Here is a 21,456-nt window from a genome sequence, read left to right on the forward strand (position 1 = left end):
TTTTACAATATAATTACAACAATTTATGTACATATTTATATACAGATTTGAACAATAAGTTATTCACTGAAATATATTTATTAATTGTGGTTCTTACAAAAAATATATCTTATAAAATATAAAAGCTAAAATGTCTCAAAGCTCTGCCCCTTTAATTAGTGCATATTAAATAATTTAACTTTAGCCTACTACTACAACCATATTATTTACCAGCAACATAAAGTGAAACAGAGGCAGAGGTGTCCTGCCACAGTCAGTAACAAATAAAAAAAAATAGTAGTGGTGGTAGATAGACACAGAGCTTCATCAAACATCTGATCCACTGAACAAAGAGCTCCAAAAATCTTGAACTTTAGACTGCCATCAGTTTTACCCCCTACACTTAACCATGTGTTTCCTACTGCCTGCAGACTTTGCACCCTTTGTTATATACACATGTTGTGTTTCTAATATAAATACATTTAATAAAGTCAAATACAAATAAGGCAACAAGAGAAGTATCCTACACTTCTCTTTTGTAAAGTAAATCTGAACAGCCGATATGGGCATCTACATCAACTATATGATTTGCCTGAGAAGCTGGAGAGGACAACAAAAAAAAAATATATTTTTATTTTTTATTTTAAATTATTTTTTTTTTTTTAAATTTTATTTGTGGCGGACGTAATTCTTTCGTGGCAGGCCGCAACAAATAAATGAATGTATGGGAAACCCTGACATTATTCTTACGCTGTCCTAATTTCATTGTGTATTAGGCATTTGAAATGTATGCAAAAATGCATGAATTTTAGTGTCAAAATATAACTTCTGCATTTTTCTTTAATGAATTATTCATAAAAATACTGGTAGTAACAATATGTAATATGTACAATATTTAATAACAAATAACACATACAATCTAAACACAATTTTTGAATGCTCGCTTCAGCTGCAGGTACTTGCTGTTCCTCTTGCCTTAACGCCGCACTGAGTTGCAGGACGGGAAGAGGATCAGGAAGACCGAAACAAGCTTGCTCGTTAGCTAACCATCTAGCTACCTTACTTGTTGTCACCTCTGTTCGCTCTCCGAGCCACAACGTTGACGGGCGTCCACTTTGCTGCTAATCATATTTGGATGATTACAACTTTAACACTGTTCGATCCAGTTGTAGTCCCGGAGTATTACCAGCGAGAAGATATATTTTTGATGTGATGGGCTCGTTTGTTTTTTAACTTAATTGCTTAATTGCCTCCATGGACCCCCAACACATGCGGTAGAAAATGGATGGATGGGTGGATTTTACCAAACATCTTTAACAATTAAAGCATGATCATAACAATCCACATTTTGTCACGGCGCGGGCTCGAACCCACTTTTCCCCGGCAGCTGGGTCTGCCAGCACCTCCGCTACATAACACATTGTGTGTTATTTATGCGTGAAACTGTTATCTAAACATGGAAGAGTAGCTTCTCCTCTGAATGCAAGTGCTCCTAAAGCAGAAATACAAATTCTGTATTTCTGCAAAATACAAAATCTGGCAAGACACCAGCACACAGTAGGCAATTTTTTTTTCCAATAAATCATATCTGTATGTATCATATATATACATACAGTGTTGCCGTTAACACACTTTTTGTATCTTTTTACGCATTGAAATCAGAAAGGACACGCAATTCCAGAAGGCTGAACGCCCCCCCGAGGCAGATTTTTAAAAATGTTTTACTGCCCGGTTTGCTTGTTTTTTTGAGCGATTATCACTGTCCGCTGGTGTTTTGTTTTGTTTATATTTGCCGGATCAAATTTCCGTCCCCGTTAATAAGTTTTTTCGGTCGTAAATTTTGATTCACCAAAACTTTTTTCAATCACAAATACGAACTTTATAAAAGCTAAAATGTCTAGGGTTTTTTCTGGCTGTGTAGTGCTCATGGCTTATATCTTACTAAAATCATTCCCGTTGACTATTTACAACACCACACAGTATTTATTATTATTATTATTATTATTATTATTATCTATAATTACATTTAGAAGGCATTGCATACATGCAGCCCTTTGAGACTTTTGTGATTTAGGGCTATATAAATAAACATTGATTGATTGATTGATTGATGTAAAATTAAATGCTATTTCACATTATTTGACCAGTAGCAGTTACACCCATCTGAACAGGTCAGTCACCTGTTTAAAGCGCGATCACAGTTGAAATCTTGAAATGAAGGGCCTTTAATGGCCCAAACATTAACCTGGACAACATTTTAACAGCTGGTTGGCTCAGATTTTATTATTTTCATTGCATTCACATGCTGCAGTGGACAGTGGACAAATTAGCTTCAGTATTAATGCAGTATCTGAAGCACCACGTGTGTTTATTGACAACAGGGTTATAACCTGGACACGTTAGCTCGTCGGTATGGTAACAGGTGACTGTTACTGCGTGCGCTGCCCCGGCCCCCGAGTCAAACAGCGGCGGTGTTAATGAAGCAGCGTCAGGCTGCTCACTGTCAGTGAAACGCTCGGTGAAATCGCGGATTAACGTTAAATATATGACGGGCCGCGAGCGCTGCAGCTATAACCTATCTCACCTGGTAGAGCACCCGCTGCGGCGACCCAGTTCGATCCCACCTGACAGTCGCTTTGCTCCGCGTCAATCCCCCCTCTCAGCCTCTCTCTCCCCTCCCCAGTCTCTCTCCAGCTGTCTTTTCAAAATAAATGCATTCAAATCCCGAAAATAAAAATTAAGAAAATCCGAGTCGGTGCTGCACACTGCACAGGTTCGGACCACTTTTGAACTTGTTTGCCAAGACGTCTTACCCTCGTATTTTGATCCGGTCGGTCCGTTATTCTTTTACTTCGTCGTCGTCGTCTTCTTCTTCTGGCCCACCAGGTGAATTAAGTGCTATTGGCGGAGTTACAATGCATTGTAGGCTACCGCCACCTACTGCAACGGAATTGTAACTACAAGCTACATTCACAGCGGTCGAGCGAGTCAAAAGCCGAAAAATCTATTTGTGGCGGCCGTAATTCTTTCGTGGCGGGCCGCCACAAATAAATGAATGTGTGGGAAACAGTGGACTTCTCCGCCCCAAAAACATACTTTGTAGGTCAACAAACGGGGCGAATATGTGCCTTTTGAAGTGTTAATTTGCGAGGAGTGTTCAAATTGTCATAATGGGGGGGGGGGGGGGGGGGTTCGCAGCTTACTGTGAGGTTTGTTCTCCCAGGACGCAAACGGACAATAGAGGCTTTGCAGTCACGTGGTTTTATCACGTGACTTTGTGTTACGCCGCCATCTTGCCGGTCAACCGGTCAGCTCGTTCCTACGTGTTCGTACAAATTCAGTTTGATTTCTGCGCTACATTTTCACCGATTTCATCCGAATTATGGCTGATTTGCTATCCAATGAAGTTGTGCATTTGGATGAAGAGTTCAAGAAACGTTACCGAGAGAAGTTGAACCTTGTTGGCACAACAGATCCGTACCTTTTACCGAGAAGCATGCTAAAATCACCTGAGCATTTTGCAACAGCCAACCTGCCTGATCCTGATCTCTCATATCCAGACATTTAAAATTACCTCGTCGATTCACCATCTCCGTACACTGGAAAGGACCTTAAAGGCCTACTGAAACCCACTACTACCGACCACGCAGTCTGATAGTTTATATATCAATGATGAAATCTTAACATTATAACACATGCCAATACGGCCGGGTTAACTTATAAAGTGACATTTTAAATTTGCCGCTAAACTTCCGGTTCGAAACGCCTCTGAGGATGACGTATGCGCGTGACGTAGCCCGACGAACACGGGTATGCCTTCCACATTGAAGCCAATATGAAAAAGCTCTGTTTTCATTTCATAATTCCACAGTATTCTGGACATCTGTGTTCGTGAATCTGTTTCAATCATGTTCATTGCATTATGGAGAAGGAAGCCAAGCAAGCAAAGAAGAAAGTTGTCGGTGCGAAATGGACGTATTTTTCGAACGTAGTCAGCCACAACAGTACACAGCCGGCGCTTCTTTGTTTACATTCCCGAAAGATGCAGTCAAGATGGAAGAACTCGGATAACAGAGACTCTAACCAGGAGGACTTTGGATTTGGATACACAGACGCCTGTAGAGAACTGGGACAACACAGACTCTTACCAGGATTACTTTGATTTGGATGACAAAGACGCAGACGTGCTACTGTGAGTATGCAGCTTTGGCTTTTTTTTTGCGTATGTACGTAACTTTTTTAAAATATATAAGCTTTATGAACCTTGGGTTAGGTGAACGGTCTTTTGGGCTGAGTGATTGTGTGTGTTGATCATGTGTTTGAATTGTATTGGCGTGTTCTATGGAGCTAGGAGCTAGCAGAGGAGCTAGGAGCTAGCATAACACGTACCGTACCGTAAGTGCGCGTCACGTACGTAACTTTTTAAAAATATATAAGCTTTATGAACCTTGGGTTAGGTGAACGGTCTTTTGGGCTGAGTGATTGTGTGTGTTGATCGGGTGTTTGAATTGTATTGGCGTGTTCTATGGAGCTAGGAGCTAGCAGAGGAGCTAGGAGCTAGCATAACAAACACGCAGGTGTTATTATGCAGGATTAATTTGTGGCATATTAAATATAAGCCTGGTTGTGTTGTGGCTAATAGAGTATATATATGTCTTGTGTTTATTTACTGTTGTAGTCATTCCCAGCTGAATATCAGGTACCGTGAGTATGCAGCCTTGGCTGCTAAACATTCGATAACTTGACCGTATGTGCGCGTCACGTACGTAACTTTTTAAAAATATATAAGCTTTATGAACCTTGGGTTAGGTAAACGGTCTTTTGGGCTGAGTGATTGTGTGTGTTGATCAGGTGTTTGAATTGTATTGGCGTGTTCTATGGAGCTAGGAGCTAGCAGAGGAGCTAGGAGCTAGCATAACAAACACGCAGGTGTTTTTATGCAGGATTAATTTGTGGCATATTAAATATAAGCCTGGTTGTGTTGTGGCTAATAGAGTATATATATGTCTTGTGTTTATTTACTGTTGTAGTCATTCCCCGCTGAATATCAGGTCACCCCCGGCTCTCACAGCATCTTCCCTATCTGAATAGCTTCAACTCCCCACTAGTCCTTCACTTGCACTTTACTCATCCACAAATCTTTCATCCTCGCTCAAATTAATGGGGAAATTGTCGCTTTCTCGGTCCGAATCTCTCTCACTTCATGCGGCCATCATTGTAAACAATAGGGAACTTTGCGTATATGTTCAACTGACTACGTCACGCTACTTCCGGTAGGTGCAAGCCTTTTTTTTATCAGATACCAAAAGTTGCAATCTTTATCGTCGTTGTTCTATACTAAATCCTTTCAGCAAAAATATGGCAATATCGCGAAATGATCAAGTATGACACATAGAATAGATCTGCTATCCCCGTTTAAATAAAAAAAATTCATTTCAGTAGGCCTTTAAGGCATACAAGAGTCTGGATGCCTACAAGTATTTTACAGCAGGTTTTGTGCATGATGGGCTGATATGGCAGATTCCAAACAAGAATCGATTTCTTCTCATGACCAAGGTAAGGAAAAAGCACACACAGAAGAGCCTACTGTCTGTTTACAAATCCGCGTGGAAGTAACAGTGTGATTGTGAAAAAACTACTGAAGTGATTCTAATGAAAACTCACATTGTTAAGCTTGTTTTTTTATTACAAAATGTATTAAAAAATTCAACAAAATTTCTGTTTAGTACAGTAGCATCGCTAACCCAACAAGGGACTCCTCCCAGTAGCTCCACCCACTCGGCAGATGATTTTATGAATTTCTTTAATAAGAAAATTGAACTCATTAGAAAGGAGATTAAAGACAACGCATCCCAGTTACAACTGGGTTCTATTAACACAAATACGACTGTATATACGACGGACACTGCCCTCCAAAATAGTCTCTCTATTTTTGATGAAATAACATTAGAGGAATTATTACAGCGTGTAAGTGGGATAAAACAAACAACATGTTTACTTGACCCACTTCCTGGGAAACTTATCAAGGAACTGTTTGTATTATTAGGTCCATCAGTGTTAAATATTATAAACTTATCACTTTCCTCCGGCACTGTTCCCCTAGCATTCAAAAAAGCGGTTATTCATCCTCTGCTCAAAAGACCTAACCTCGATCCTGACCTCATGGTAAACTACCGACCGGTCTCCCACCTTCCGTTTATTTCCAAAATTCTCGAAAAAATTGTTGCACAGCAGCTAAATGAACACTTAGTGACTAACAATCTCTGTGAACCTTTTAAATCCGGTTTCAGGGCAAATCACTCTACGGGGACAGCCCTCGCAAAATTGACTAATGATCTATTGCTAACGATGGATTCTGATGCGTCATCTATGTTGCTGCTTCTTGATCTTAGCGCCGCTTTCGATACCGTCGATCATAATATTTTATTAGAGCGTATCAAAACACGTATTGGTATGTCAGACTTAGCCTTGTCTTGGTTTAACTCTTATCTTACTGACAGGATGTAGTGCGTCTCCCATAACAATGTGACCTCGGACTATGTCAAGGTAACGTGCGGAGTTCCCCAGGGTTCGGTTCTTGGCCCTGCACTCTTTAGTATTTACATGCTGCCGCTGGGTGACATCATACGCAAGTACGTTGTTAGCTTTCACTGTTATGCTGATGACACTCAACTCTACATGCCCCTAAAGCTGACCAACACGCCGGACTGTAGTCAGCTGGAGGCGTGTCTTAATGAAATTAAACAATGGATGTCCGCTAACTTTTTGCAACTCAACGCTAAGAAAACGGAAATGCTGATTATCGGTCCTGCTAGACACCAACATCTATTTAATAATACCACCTTAACATTTGACAACCAAACAATTACACAAGGCGACTCGGTAAAGAATCTGGGTATTATCTTCGACCCAACTCTCTCGTTTGAGTCACACATTAAGAGTGTTACTAAAACGGCCTTCTTTCATCTCCGTAATATCGCTAAAATTCGTTCCATCTTGTCCACTAGCGACGCTGAGATCATTATTCATGCGTTCGTTACGTCTCGTCTCGATTACTGTAACGTATTATTTTCGGGTCTCCCTATGTCTAGCATTAAAAGATTACAGTTGGTACAAAATGCGGCTGCAAGGCTTTTGACAAAAACAAGAAAGTTTGATCATATTACGCCTATACTGGCTCACTTGCACTGGCTTCCTGTGCACTTAAGATGCGACTTTAAGGTTTTACTACTTACGTATAAAATACTACACGGTTTAGCTCCAGCCTATCTCGCCGATTGTATTGTACCATATGTCCCGACAAGAAATCTGCGTTCAAAGAACTCCGGCTTATTAGTGATTCCCAGAGCCAAAAAAAAGTCTGCGGGCTATAGAGCGTTTTCTATTCGGGCTCCAGTACTCTGGAATGCCCTCCCGGTAACAGTTAGAGATGCTACCTCAGTAGAAGCATTTAAGTCCCATCTTAAAACTAATTTGTATAATCTAGCCTTTAAATAGACCCCCCTTTTTTAGACCAGTTGATCTGCCGTTTCTTTTCTTCTCTCCTCTTCTCCCCTGTCCCTTGCGAGGGGGAGTTGCATAGGTCCGGTGGCCATGGATGAAGTGCTGGCTGTCCAGAGTCGGGACCCCGGGTGGACCACTAGCCTGTGCATCGGTTGGGGACATCTCTGCGCTGCTGACCCGTCTCCGCTCGGGATGGTTTCCTGTTGGCCCCGCTGTGGACTGGACTCCCGCTGATGTGTTGGATCCACTGTGGACTGGACTTTCACAATGTTATGTCAGACCCACTCGACATCCATTGCTTTCGGTCTCCCCTAGAGGGGGGGGGGGGGGGGGGGGGGGTTACCCACATATGCGGTCCTCTCCAAGGTTTCTCATAGTCATTCACCGACGTCCCACTGGGGTGAGTTTTTCCTTGCCCGTATGTGGGCTCTGTACCGAGGATGTCGTTGTGGCTTGTACAGCCCTTTGAGACACTTGTGATTTAGGGCTATATAAATAAACATTGATTGATATTACAAAAGGCGTCCTGTTCAAAAATGCTTTTAATTAAAAAACTGTTTCACAAACTTCATATTGAAGTTTTCCAATTTTTCTCTATGCATTACATAATTTCAAAAAACTACTATAGACTTTGTGAAACAGTTTTTTAATTAAGCATTTTTGAACAGGGGGCTTTTTGTAATAAAAGATTAGCCTGAAAATGTATCGTATTTAGTTTAAGGATGTGACCAAACAATATTATAAAAAAATTCTATCAAAAATTGCTTTGTAAAAAACTGTTTCCAGGAGCTTCATTTTGAAATCTGAGAAATTAATTCCTACAATAAAACAACATTACATAATTTCCAACTATTCAGTATAGAGCTTATGAAACAGTTTCTACAAAAATAATTTTTAGAATTCATGCTTGATAATTCATTTTGGTTTCTTGGTCAAAATGAACCAGGTTTAAATTTTCAGGCTAATTTAATGAATGATTCATGAGAAAATTATTAATTAAAAATATGCATAAATGGACAGTAAGAGGTCTAGCCTTGTATATTATATCCAAATTAGGGACTGATAATAATATAAGGTATGTCATATTATCTGTTTCAGGTAAAACACTCTCAACGGATGAATGATCCTCCCCTCAGACCTTTGGTAGCAATAGCGAAAGATGGTCAGATCCTGTGCTGCCACTGTACCTGCATGGCTGGATTGGGTGAAACATGTTCACATTCAGCAGCATCCCTGTTCGCCGTGGAGACATTAATACGGCACACTGGCCTAAACGTTGACGAAACCAGATTCCACATGTCTGCCGACCGTCCATATTTTGGCGCATCACCGGATGGGCTACTCTCGTGTGACTGCTGTGGCAAAGGGTGCCTCGAAATTAAGTGTCCCTTCTGCATCAAAGATAAAGGAGTGGAAGAGGTTGCTGGTGAGTCCAAGGCGGTCTGTTTGGAGCAGAAATCGAACGGCAATTGCGTGCTACGTGAAGACCACCAGTATTATTACCAAGTACAATCACAACTGTATTGTACTGGCAGGAAGTACTGTGACTTTGTCGTATGGAAGGAGAATCTACTCTTTATTCAGCGCATCATTCCTGATGATTCCTTCCTGGCAAACGAACTGGCCAAGATGGACAATTTCTATCTCCGTTGTATTATGCCAGAGCTATTAGCTAAAGTGTACACGGTAGAACAATCTGTTGCTACCACGGCATCCGCTTCGGAAGAGTTTGTTTGCTACTGCCGTAACCCTCCCACTGAGGATATGTTGGTTTGTAAATCCGAGAACTGCAGCATCAAAGCATTCCACATGAAATGTCTTGGCATAAAACGAGTCCCACAACGATGGTTTTGCCCTAACTGTAAGAAGTTGGAAGTAAAACAGAAAAAGTTGTTTCTGTAAGATTCTTTCCTGGTATTTATTACAGAAAAAATATGGATGCAACATCATTACTCAAATCGTACAATTGGGTCGGATAAATTTGTAAGTGTGCATGACACTTGTACAATTTTATCTAATGTTGTGAAACCACTGTCATCAGATGACAATAAAGAGATGGGTATGATATTTTCCATCATGGTATACTTTTGTCTTGCGAGTCCAATAACTCTCTCTACATGGATACGGACAGCAGCTAATCCTCTGGTGCCCTCAACATCTAGTGGATTAAGTTGCCTTCTTTTCCAATCTCAGCATGCACCACATCTTCACCAGCGGGTAGTTGATCATTTTCACAAGGGACAGACTGGGAAATATTGACAAGTGCTGCTGCTGCTGCCAATGCCCTCTCGCGGTCTCTCTTACGCTGCTTGAGATTTTGTCTTCTCTCAAAGATCTTCATTGAACATTTGAGTTTTCGTTTGTGAGGTGACTGGGTATGCTCAAATATACTTGGCACATAGTCTGGGGATAGTGGATCTTCTCTTTTTGCACTTGAAACAATTAAACAATCACATTACTCATAATGACTGCCATAAATAATTAAGCACGTTGTTGATGGGGATATACCCAGTTCAATTTGTTTTGTAATGGAATTTCATAACTTGACATATTAAAAAACTGAATAGAGTGAAATAATTCAGATACCTGTCTGTTTAAGTTGCTACCGTTTTTATTTTATTCTTATTTTTTCATGATGCCTCATCTGATTGGCTTGAAAACTTTACCAATAAAAATTTTAACCTTGTGCCAATGGCTTGAAAACTTTACCAATGTAGATTTTACCTTGTGCCAAATAAAGTAACAAAAAGCCTCTTGTTCAAAAATGCTTCATTAGAAAAAAATTGTTTCACAAGGTCCATCATAATTTTTTTTGAAATTTCCCAATGCATTCACTCATGATAATTAATTGTTCAATTCCAATATGAAGCTCAACATTTACATTGATAAAGTTTTCAAGCCAATCAGATGAGGCATCATGAAAAAATAAAAACGGTACCTAGCATCACACAGACAGAATCATCCCATTCCCTGCCTTGCTGCTCTTGCTGCCTTTCTAAAAATGCACCCAGCATTTTCAACAATCATATTTGTATCATCCCATATTGTATTATTTCACATTTTGTGAAACAAATCAGGGGTGAATAGTTTGTTTACATACCTGATATGAAGTGTTCATTGCATATCCTTGTGTACATCGTAGGTTTCCATCGTTCACGACAAATCGCCGCGATCCGAAGCTAAGATTTGGTTTATCACCTCGTCTATTGCTACATCGAACAGCACAGCAGGTTTCCGGCATTTCCAAGCTCAAATAGCAGCAGATCTAACAAGAAAGCGTGTGTGAGTCGTTGACCGGCAGTGAACTGGTGACCGGCAAGATGGCCGCCAAGCTAATGTCACGTGGCTGATGACGTCAGCTGCAAAGCCTCTATTCCGGACAGGACTTGAAGGTAGGAACATATTTATTTTCTCAATGAATCCTACACAGGACGAAAAACCTGACAGCGCCCTCCCTTAAGGACAGATTCCAGATGTCCAAAAACAAAACAAAAAGCAAGATCAAGAGTCATGGGAGGGCGGGAGTGGGGGTCTTGGCGGTGGGTCGCCAGACCAAGTGTCCCCGCAACTAGCGAAGGAGAGTCAGGTGGCAGCGACGCGTTGAACGCCGCTGCACTTGGCGAGGCGGGCGACCCGGGAACGGCCACTTCCGTGGCCGACGGGGAGGTGGGTGCACTTGGCGAGGCGGGCGACCAGGGAACGGCCACATCCGTGGCTGACGGGGAGGTGGGCGCATCGTCTGTGTGGAAGCAGCGCGCGTCGTCGGCGTGGCAGGCGTGAAAGCAGCGCGCGTTGTCGGCGTGGCAGGCGTGGAAGCAGCGCGTGTCGTCGGCGTGGAAGCAGCGCGCGTTGTCAAGGCAGGCGTGGAAGCAGCGTGCGTCGTCGAGGCAGGCGTGGGTGCAGCAGACGGCGCTTGGCGTGGTGCAGCAGACGGCGCTTGGCGTGCTGCAGCAGACGGCGCTTGGCGTGGTGCAGCAGACGGCGCTTGGCGTGCTGCAGCAGACGGCGCTTGGCGTGGTGCAGCAGACTGCGCTTGGCGTGGTGCAGCATGTGGCGCTTGGTGTGGTGCAGCAGGCGGCACTTGGCGTGGTGCAGCAGGCAGCGCTTGGCATGGTGCAGCAGGTGGCGCTTGGCGTGGTGCAGCCGGCGGCGCTTGGCGTGGAGCTGCGACTGGAGCTTGGCGTGGAGCTGCGACTGGAGCTTGGTGTGGAGCTGCGATTGGAGCTTGGCGTGGAGCTGCGACTGGAGCTTGGCGTGGAGCTGCGACTGGTGCCTGGCGTCGAGCAGCGACTGGTGCTAACATTGGAACAGGTGCAGGTGCTAGCCTTGGAGCAGGTGCAGGTGCTAGCCTTTGAGCGGGTGCAGGTGCTAGCCTTTGAGCGGGTGCAGGTGCTAGCCTTTGAGCAGGTGCAGGTGCTAGCCTTGGATCAGGAACGGTTGCTAGCCTTGGATCAGGAACGGTTGCTAGAAGTGGAGCAGGAAGGGTCGCTAGCCGTGGAGCAGGAAGGGTCGCTAGCCGTGGAGCAGGAAGTGTTGCTAGCCGTGACTTTGGCGGAGGTGGCCTCGCTGGAGGTTGTGGCTTGACATGTCGAAAAACTGGTGGCCGGGCCGGAGGTTGCTGCCTGACTGGGCGCAGCTGAGCCATCCCACTAGCACAGCTCCCCCCCCCCCCCCCCCCCCCCCCTCAAGGAGCGGATACCAGACGCGCTCCTTGCGGTCTGGAACCGTCTTTAGGGGTGGGTGGAGGGAGGACAGGAGGGGGGTAGACTCCTCCCCTTTAAATTGTCCAAAAAGTATTTTTGTATCCCCCACCTGAGGTTGTGTGGGCGGAAGGTAGGAACATATTTATTTTCTCAATGAATCCACACAGGACAAAGACCGGAACCAAACAAAAGAAAAGTGTGCCGTTCACACGAGAAGCTAACAAACAAAAACAACTTAAAGCAGGAAACATAGAAGCTAAACACTTAACATGGGCTAGGGCATGGAACAAACAAGACTTACTGTGGCACGAAACAACTAACACTTACGTGGACACGGCATGAATCGAACAACTAGCAAAAACTTGGGATTGGACATGAAAACGAGCAGCATGAACTAAGCATGAAACAAGCAATCGCATGACACAAGCAATGACGCCAGGACGACTAACTGGCAAAGACAGGCTTAAATAATAGTCTCTTGATTAGAGCAAGTGCGTGCCCCGAACACATGAGGCAGGTGAAACTAATAAGTCGCCATGGTTACTAAACAAACAAGGGAGCGCAAACAGGAAATAAAAGAGTCCAAAACTAACAAAAAATAACAAAAACATGATCCAGACCACAGATCATGACAACAGTGACGTCATCACGTCATTGTTTCCTGAAGCAGAGATGCTGACTGTTTGTTATGATAAACGCGCATGCGTCGTTAGGCTCTGCTTTTTATCGAAAGACTTATCAGATAAAAATTGTTATTATCTATAGCAGGAGTGTCAAAAGTGTGGCCCGGAGCCCATTTGCGGCCCACAGCTAATGTTTTAAAGGCCCACAGCACATTCTAAAAATACTATTAAAATAAACAAAAACATAATTTAAGTGGAATAAAAAAGCTTACAGGTGAAATGTCATTTAGAAAAAGTTGCAATGTTGACTAATAAAACAAAGCTGTTTTTTTTCTTTAAAACGGTCATTGCTCAAAACATAATATCGAATGAAAATCAATGTTTTTATGAATTTTTGACCTATCCAAGGCTCCGATTAGTTCACATCAAATATTCCACTTTGAAAAATATTTTTGTGGAAAATTTGGCATATTTTGTGTGTTTGCCATAAAAAAACATATTTTTCTTTAACAAAAAGGGCAGAAAACAAACAAACAAACAAAAAAACAACATTAAAAAATACAAACTTAGAATTGACAGATAGATCTGAAGTTGACGTAGACTCTAGAGATTTAAGCGTTAAATAAATAATGTATGTATGGCCTGGCACACCATTATCATCATTTCATGATCGAGGCAAAAAACTTTTTACACTTTGATACTGAAATAAATACATCTAAAACGTATTAAATACAAATATAAAAAAACTACCGGCAGCAGTAAAGTTTAGATCCATGAAGGAAAGAAGTAAGTGAATTAATGTTTATAACTGAATAAATGATAAATAAATGGTAAATGGGTTATACTTGTATAGCACTTTTCTACCTTCAAGGTAATCAAAGCGCTTTGATACTATTTCCACATTCACCCCACACACACATTCACACACTGATGGCGGGAGCTGCCATGCAAGGCCCTAACTGCGACCAATCAGGAGCAAGGGTGCTTGAAGTGTCTTGCTCAAGGACACAACGGACGTGACTATGATGGTAGAAGGTGGGGATCGAACCAGTAACCCTCAGGCCACTCTCCCAACTGCGCCACGCCGTCCCCAATACATTTACATATGCATAAAAATTTGGGGTTTTTTGTATTATTTTTTTAATGAATTAAGTAAAATTTATGACAACCTTTTTCCAAAACACAATATAGAATGTGAGATATAACAGGATAATGCATACATTTATATTTGTTTTCAAAACAGTTACAAAAAAGTGGGACACCAAAAATTTACTGTGGGACCCTATGTTTATTTATGACTTGATGGGGTCCCTGGGACCCCATCAATTTTGAAAATTCCTAGCGCTAACACTGTATATATATATATATATATCCAACCATCCCTTTTCTACCGCTTGTCCCTTTTGGGGTCGCGGGGGGTGCTGGTGCCTATCTCAGCTGCATTCGGGCGGAAGGCGGGGTACACCCTGGTCAAGTCGCCACCTCATCGCAGGGCCAACACAGATAGACAGACAACAATCACACTCACATTCACACACTAGGGCCAATTTATTGTTGCCAATCAACCTATCCCCAGGTGCATGTCTTTGGAGGTGGGAGGAAGCCGAAATACCCGGAGGGAACCCACGCAGTCACGGGGAGAACATGCAAACTCCACACAGAAAGATCCCGAGACCGGGATTGAACTCGGGACTACTCAGGACCTTCGTATTGTGAGGCACATGCACTAACCCCTGTTCCACCGTGCTGCTATATATATATATATATATATATACATATATATATATATATATATATACACACACACATATATAGTGCTCGAATTTAACCACGGCAACCGCGGCAAGTGGTGCGACCGCCCTTGTCACTTGCCGTAATGGCCAAAAAAATTGACCAGTGTCGGCGGCAAGAACATGCCGTGACCGCCATTGACATTTTACTTGTTAATGGACTAGGGATGTAACAGTACACGGTGTAATGATAATTTGCGATAAAATTCCAGACGGTTAGTAACACCGTCTAATTTTTTAATTACCGAAAAACAGTCATTTATTAATGCATTTTAGGCAACAGAAAGTCCGTCGCATGCGCACTAGCGTCGTTTGGCTTGATAATAATGGCGGACAAACTACACGGACTTTGCTCCGGAGAGTTCCCCTTGGAGTAAACGTAGCCAAGCGCTTGGTTTAACGTCATTTTTCCCTCGCTTCCCGGCATGCGTAAAAGAGCGCACTGCTGTTAGATGGCGACAGGTGTGGACATTATTGGAGACAGACGCACTTGTCCCCACACTACAAGTATACAGCGAAGGAGAAAACTATTTGATATTGCTTTTATTTCCTCAACACAGCGTCTTTTATTTCCTCAACACAGCGTCCATCAGCTGCTGTGACTGAGAGTTAATGAGGTGAGGAAACATGCAGCAGGTGATGTGCCGTGAACGTTGTCACAACTTGTTTATAAAGTCTTTAGTTTGTTTACTGGGATGCTCACTCGTCCTTTATTTAACTACAAACTGTATCAGTGAGCCTGGTTACACGCACATTTCCAAACGTTTTTTGGTCTCCTGCGGTTCAGTTTTCCCTCGGGAAAAAGGTTTGCACTGCACAAGTAAACGCGTGAAATCAACGGTTCCGGGCCCCAACCTATGTGCGGATGAACCGTTTTGGACTGCTGAGGTACGCCTGTCCACAACCGTTTAATCACGCATGTATACACCCGAGACCTATTTACTCTGACGTCGGACGGAACGTCATCACGTTTACAGTGTTACGTCGAGTGACACTTCAAAAGCGGGTCGGGAGAGACATGAGAAGGAGGAATAAGAAGGAGAAATACAAACAAACAGCATGGCGAGCAAAAGTCAGCATTACTGGTGTGACGAGGAGACTACGGTCTGCCTTAGCATATACAGTAGATGGAAGAAAGCACAGGAACGGTGACATTTATAAAAAAGTGTGTGAAGACTTGCGTGATGCTGGCTATGTTCGGACAACCGAGCAGGTTAAGTGTCCAACGCTCAAGACGGCATACTATAAGGCCAAATCACAGAACAACACCAGCAGCTGGAATCCTGTCAGTTTTGCCCATTACAACCTAATGGATGAATTATTGGGGAATAGACCGCTGACCTTGGCAGCAGAGAAGTCAAGCGAAGTGGATGTCGCCTTCGAGGGGGGCCACGCTGTCGATGACGACCCCGGTAGGTTTGGCTAACATTAGCCAACTTGCTAGCAAAAGTAAAACCATTTTAGAACAAGCCAAATACTAACCCTAAGCGCTAACACACACACACTGAAGCCATAATGTAATCTATTTATAGGCTTTCTGCTAGTGACCCCTACTTCACATGTAAACGGCATACGCTAGTTCTCGCAGCGCATGTAAACACCGTAAACCTAACAATTGGAAAACTGAACAGCAGGGGACCAAAAACGTTTGGATATGCCCATGTAACAGTGTTCAAATAACATCAGTACTAGCTAAAATTATTTGTCATCTCATCAAACTGAACGCAGGCTGTGAAGATTGTGTATTCGATGTGAGAGGTGTCACTCCTGTATTTTTGTTGTTTGCCTAATTGTTGTACTGAACCACTAGGAGGCGTTTGAAAAGAACAAAGCTTGTTTATTAGACTTAATCTTCATTAGCCAAACTGCTTTGCATTTTATTTGGATATTCAAAAGTAAACGCCATTACTTGTGTTTTTTTCATATCACAAAGATATTACTTCAAAAACCATTCATGGAACACAGCATTTTGTTAATGTTTTATTGTGTATAGTTAATTCCTATAAGACCTATAAGTTAATTATGTTCAAACTCTTATTGGATCTGTCCCGATACAGCATCTACATGTACATATAAATGTACAAAACTTTTGGAAAAATACTAAAAATTAAAAAAATACCTCCCTCTATCATCCATCCATCCATCCATTTTCTACCGCTTGTCCCTTTTTGGGGTCGCGGGGGGTGCTGGAGCCTATCTCAGCTGCATTCGCAAAATGTCAAAATATAGATAAAGGCTTCATGTAATGACAAAAACCTGACAAGTTAATATTATTAAAGAATTTAAGAAAAACAAATTGTCTTTAGATATATGGATAACATTTATCTATAGCCTTTTTGTTAGACATTACTCAATCCCAGGCTCAGGATCTTTCTGTGTGGAGTTTGCATGTTCTCCCCGTGACTGCGTGGGTTCCCTCTGGGTACTCCGGCTTCCTCCCACCTCCAAAGACATGCACCTGGGGATAGGTTGATTGGCAACACTAAATTGGCCCTAGTGTGTGAATGTGAGTGTGAATGTTGTCCGTCTATCTGTGTTGGCCCTGCAATGAGGTGGCGACTTGTCCAGGGTGTACCCTGCCTTCCGCCCGATTGTAGCTGAGATAGGCTCCAGCGCCCCCCGCGACTCCAAAGGGACTAAGCGGTAGAAAATGGATGGATGGATTACAAATTACATGATGGTATTACGTTCACACCCCAACACTGCTTTACCTCTCAATCAGTAATCATGATTTCGGTATTGATAACAATAATCTTAATTATTACTTTGGCCATAATTGCCAGCCCTAGATCTCATACATATATATGGATGCTTTGGAGCCCCTGCCTCGAAAGAAAATAATGTTTGGTGCCCTTCTAACGTGCCTTGGTGCCCTAAAATATGAGCCGGGACAGTGGCCAAGACACCAATTGTGCACACTCAATGTAGTTATAGCCTTTGTACTTTGTATTTTAGTCGACAGAATTTACTATAATTTTAGTCGACTAAAATGTTGAGTAATTTAGTGGAATAAAACTAAATCAATTTAGATGACTAAAACTCAAATACATTTTCGTCAAAATACTATGACTACAACTACATTAAAAACTACTGTCAAAATGAACACAGGTTGGATAACTGCTTTTCACTTTTACTCTATTAATCTAAGGTAACGGTATTCTTCCTTGGATACAATTTCTGGCTACTCTACCTACCACTGTTAGAGTTACAAACTAACTGCATTGTGGAGACTATCAATAAAGAACTTCAAGTTTGTAAGTTTTCCAGGGGTGTACAAAGTACAACCTGTGTTATATCCTCGTAATTAAATAAGCAGCAACAATTGACAAATACAGCAAAACGATATGATATAACAAGAAAAAGATAAGTTGATACAAACACATATTTGCCTTTAAATACACAGTACTGGCCAAAAGTTTGGACACACCTTCTCATTTCAATGTGTTTTCTCTATTTTCATGACTATTTACATTGTAGATTGTTTTCAGGTGACTACCTCTTGAAGCTCATCGAGAGAATGCCAAGAGTGTGCAAAGCAGTAATCAGAGCAAAGGGTGGATATTTTGAAGAAATTAGAATATAAAACATGTTTTCAATTATTTCACCTTTTTTTGTTAAGTACATATCTCCACATGTGGTTCATTCATAGTTTTGATGCCTGCAGTGACAATCTACAATGTAAACAGCCATGAAAATAAAGAAAACGCATAGGATGAGAAGGTGTGTCCAAAGTTTTGGCCTGTACTATATGTATACTTCTTTTTTTTGGCTTTTTAAGAAAATACCTGCATCATAGCCAATTAGGCAAATATACGATGACATCATATTGACACTGTCCCTGACCACGCCTACGCCGCCACTAATAGTTTGCCAATCTGTGGAAAACACTATCTTGACATCACCAAACTTTTACATTGAGAGAAAGTCGAATGATCCAATAATACTTTGGCTTAGGAAAAGGGTTATTTCTGAATAACAAATAAATCTATAGGAGGGTATTAAGTGAGGTGTTCGTGATGCTAAACACTGCAGCATTTTGTCTTGATGAGCCAGAGGATTTTTAGTAGAATAGAAGGCGTTTGAGATACGTAATCATATTTTGCATACAAAATGTCTCATTGATTCCTACCTGAATTCTCGGGTCCAGTTCCTCCTCGTATTTACCAACATCCTCATCATCACGTTTCACCTGGTCCTCAACCTCTCCGCCATATTCACATTTCTCATCCTTCAACTTTACAGCTTCGTCTCCGCCTCTTCGCCTGAGCATCACAGTGCCGCCATTCCCGCCTTTCGCCTCCTCCCCCGGCGTGTTCTCTCGCATGTCCGCCCGTTTATGGCACCCTGCGTCGGTCCGAGTTTCACGCGAGGTCCCGGGCTCCATACGCGGCCTGTCGCCTAGCGTTCGGACCGCGTTAGTTCCTCCACAAAAAACAAGATTTTACAGGCGACCTTTGCTTTCTTCCACGCTGCGACTCAGCGCCGTGTTGTTAGGCGAGACCGCGCCGTCCTGCCAACGCTAGCCGAACGTGCTACATGCCAACAAGCTTCCTGTCTTCTCTCCGATGTGCCGAGAGCAAATTGGCAGTAAAAAAAAACAACAACAAAAAATGTCGCTTTGCATTTGTTGCCCTCTAAAACAATGTGATACAACTGCGCAGCGAGGGATCTTGAACGTCATCCTCTCACACATGGTGGAGGACAGGCACGGGTGGCATCTATGGGGCACAGAATGATTTCAAAATGGCTTATATTAAATTACACACACAGTACCATAAATGAAAAAATAATGTGATACTTGTTGCATCAGTTTGGGTTAAATGACTTACAGTGCATCCGGAATGATTAACAGCCCTTTACTTTTTTCATGCTTTATGTTACAGCAGGTGTGTCCAAAGTGTGGCCCGGCTGCCATTTGCGGTTATAACAGCTTGCGGCACATTTTAAAAATAATACTACAAAATAAAAAACATTAACAAGTGGAACTAGATGAGGCAATTCCTGAAGGAATTGCATATGAATGCTCCAATGCTGAAGTTGAACTGAAATGCTGACAGAATGTAGTATGGATTAGGGTTGTACGGTATACCGGTATTAGTATAGTACCGCGATACTAATCATATCCGGTACTATACGGCCTCTGAAAAGTACCGGTCCACCACCTTCTTGTCGTCGTCACGTCGTGTTTACGAGCAGAGGAGCATGTTCGGCAGCGCACAATCACGGAGTACTTACAAGCAGACACAGTGTGTAGACAGAAAAGGGAGAACGGACGCAATTTGGCTTAAAAAACTATCGATAAAGGTAAAGCTATAACACTGAAACTCCCTCAGGAAGAGGTGCTTTAAGACAAGGCTAGCTAGCTAGCAGCTAACATCCATCCGCATTAGGCAGTGTTTTAGCTACTTCTAAATCACTAATCCTCGCATCCATGGTGACAAATAAAGTATGTTTCTTACAAGTATCATCCCTGCAGGACGAGGAATAGCTAAACATTCTTCACTACACACTGTAGCTCACCGGCGTCTAAATGTAAACAAACGCCAGTGGTGGATCTACACCTGACATCCACTGTAATGATACCAAGTATAAGAGCGTTTTTAGTCGATACTACTATGATTACGTCAATATTTTTTGGCATCACAACATCTTCTTTCGGGTTTTTTAAATTCAAATTATGTTTTTATAAACTCAGGAAATATGTCCCTGGACACATGAGGACTTTGAATATGACCAATGTATGATCCTGTAACTACTTGGTATTGGATTGATACCCAAATGTGTGGTATCATCCAAAACTAATGTAAAGTATCAAACAACAGAAGAATAAGTGATTATTACATTTTAACAGAAATGTACCGGTAGATAGAACATGTTAAAAGAGAAAGTTAGCAGATATGAACAGTAAATGAACAAGTAGACGAATAATTCATTTTCTCCCACTTGTCCCTAATAATTTTGACAAAATAATAGAATGGAAAATGACACAATTCGTTACTGCAAATGTCAGCAAACTAATTAGGAGCCTTTGTTTGGTTACTTACAACTAAAAGACAAGTTGTCTTGTATGTTCACTATTTTATTTAAGGACAAACTTGCAATAAGAAACATATATTTAATGTAAGATTTTTTGTTCAAATAAAGCCAATAATGCAATTTTTTGTGGTCCCCTTTATTTAGAAAAGTATTGAAAAGTACCGAAAAATATCGAAATAATTATTGTACCGGTACTAGTACCAAAATATTGGTATCGGGACAACACTAGTATGAATGTAAGAATAGTTTGAATGTTGAAGAGATTGACTTTCCAAGAAAAACGGTATTTGGTTTCGAACTTGGGAAAGTGTTGGTTTGAACGTCCTGGATGAATGGAATGTGTTGATGTTGGAATGGTTTGAATCGGTTGAAAAATTTGGAAATTGTGCAAGTTAAAAAATGGACAATTCATTTTGAATTGGAAAAATGTCCCTGAAAATTGGCAATTATTAGAAATCCGACAATTCTTTAAAATTGTTGAAGGAGAGCACACAATTTTGAACAGGCGGAATATTTTGAAGTTGGAGCGGTTTGAATTGGATAAAAAAAAGTGGGTATTGTGGAACTTTGAAAAATGTCCCATTCATTTCAATGGGAATTTCATGGGAATTTCGGAAAAAGCGGGAATTTTTTGGACAATGTTAAAAGACTTGAATGTTCTGAACGAGTTGAAATGGTTGGTGTTGGAATTTTTTTAATTGATCGAGAAATGTTGCTGTAGTAACATTTTTAAATGGTATTAAGGAATTCCAGAAATTTCAGGAAAACCGGAAATTTTTCCAGTTAAAAAAACAACTTTGTTTTTTGTCCCGATTAAGACAG

At 41.8% G+C, this 21,456-nt stretch overlaps 1 protein-coding gene across 1 annotated transcript in view; it reads right to left on the reverse strand.

Annotated features, from left to right (window-relative positions):
- Positions 1-19,473, reverse strand: part of sh3bp5lb (SH3-binding domain protein 5-like, b) — a 75,129-nt gene extending 55,656 nt beyond the window's left edge. Inside the window, exons 1-2 of the mRNA XM_062055062.1 lie at positions 19,428-19,473; positions 18,728-19,316 (exon numbers count right to left, since the gene is read on the reverse strand). Of these exons, the coding sequence (XP_061911046.1) occupies positions 18,728-18,982 (255 nt within the window). The 5' untranslated portion in view covers positions 18,983-19,316; positions 19,428-19,473. The remainder of the gene's footprint in view (positions 1-18,727; positions 19,317-19,427) is intronic.
- Between the last annotated feature and the right edge of the window lie 1,983 nt (positions 19,474-21,456).

This window comes from Entelurus aequoreus, linkage group LG08 (assembly GCF_033978785.1).
Source record: "Entelurus aequoreus isolate RoL-2023_Sb linkage group LG08, RoL_Eaeq_v1.1, whole genome shotgun sequence".
In the NCBI taxonomy this organism is placed as follows: Eukaryota; Metazoa; Chordata; class Actinopteri; order Syngnathiformes; family Syngnathidae; genus Entelurus; species Entelurus aequoreus.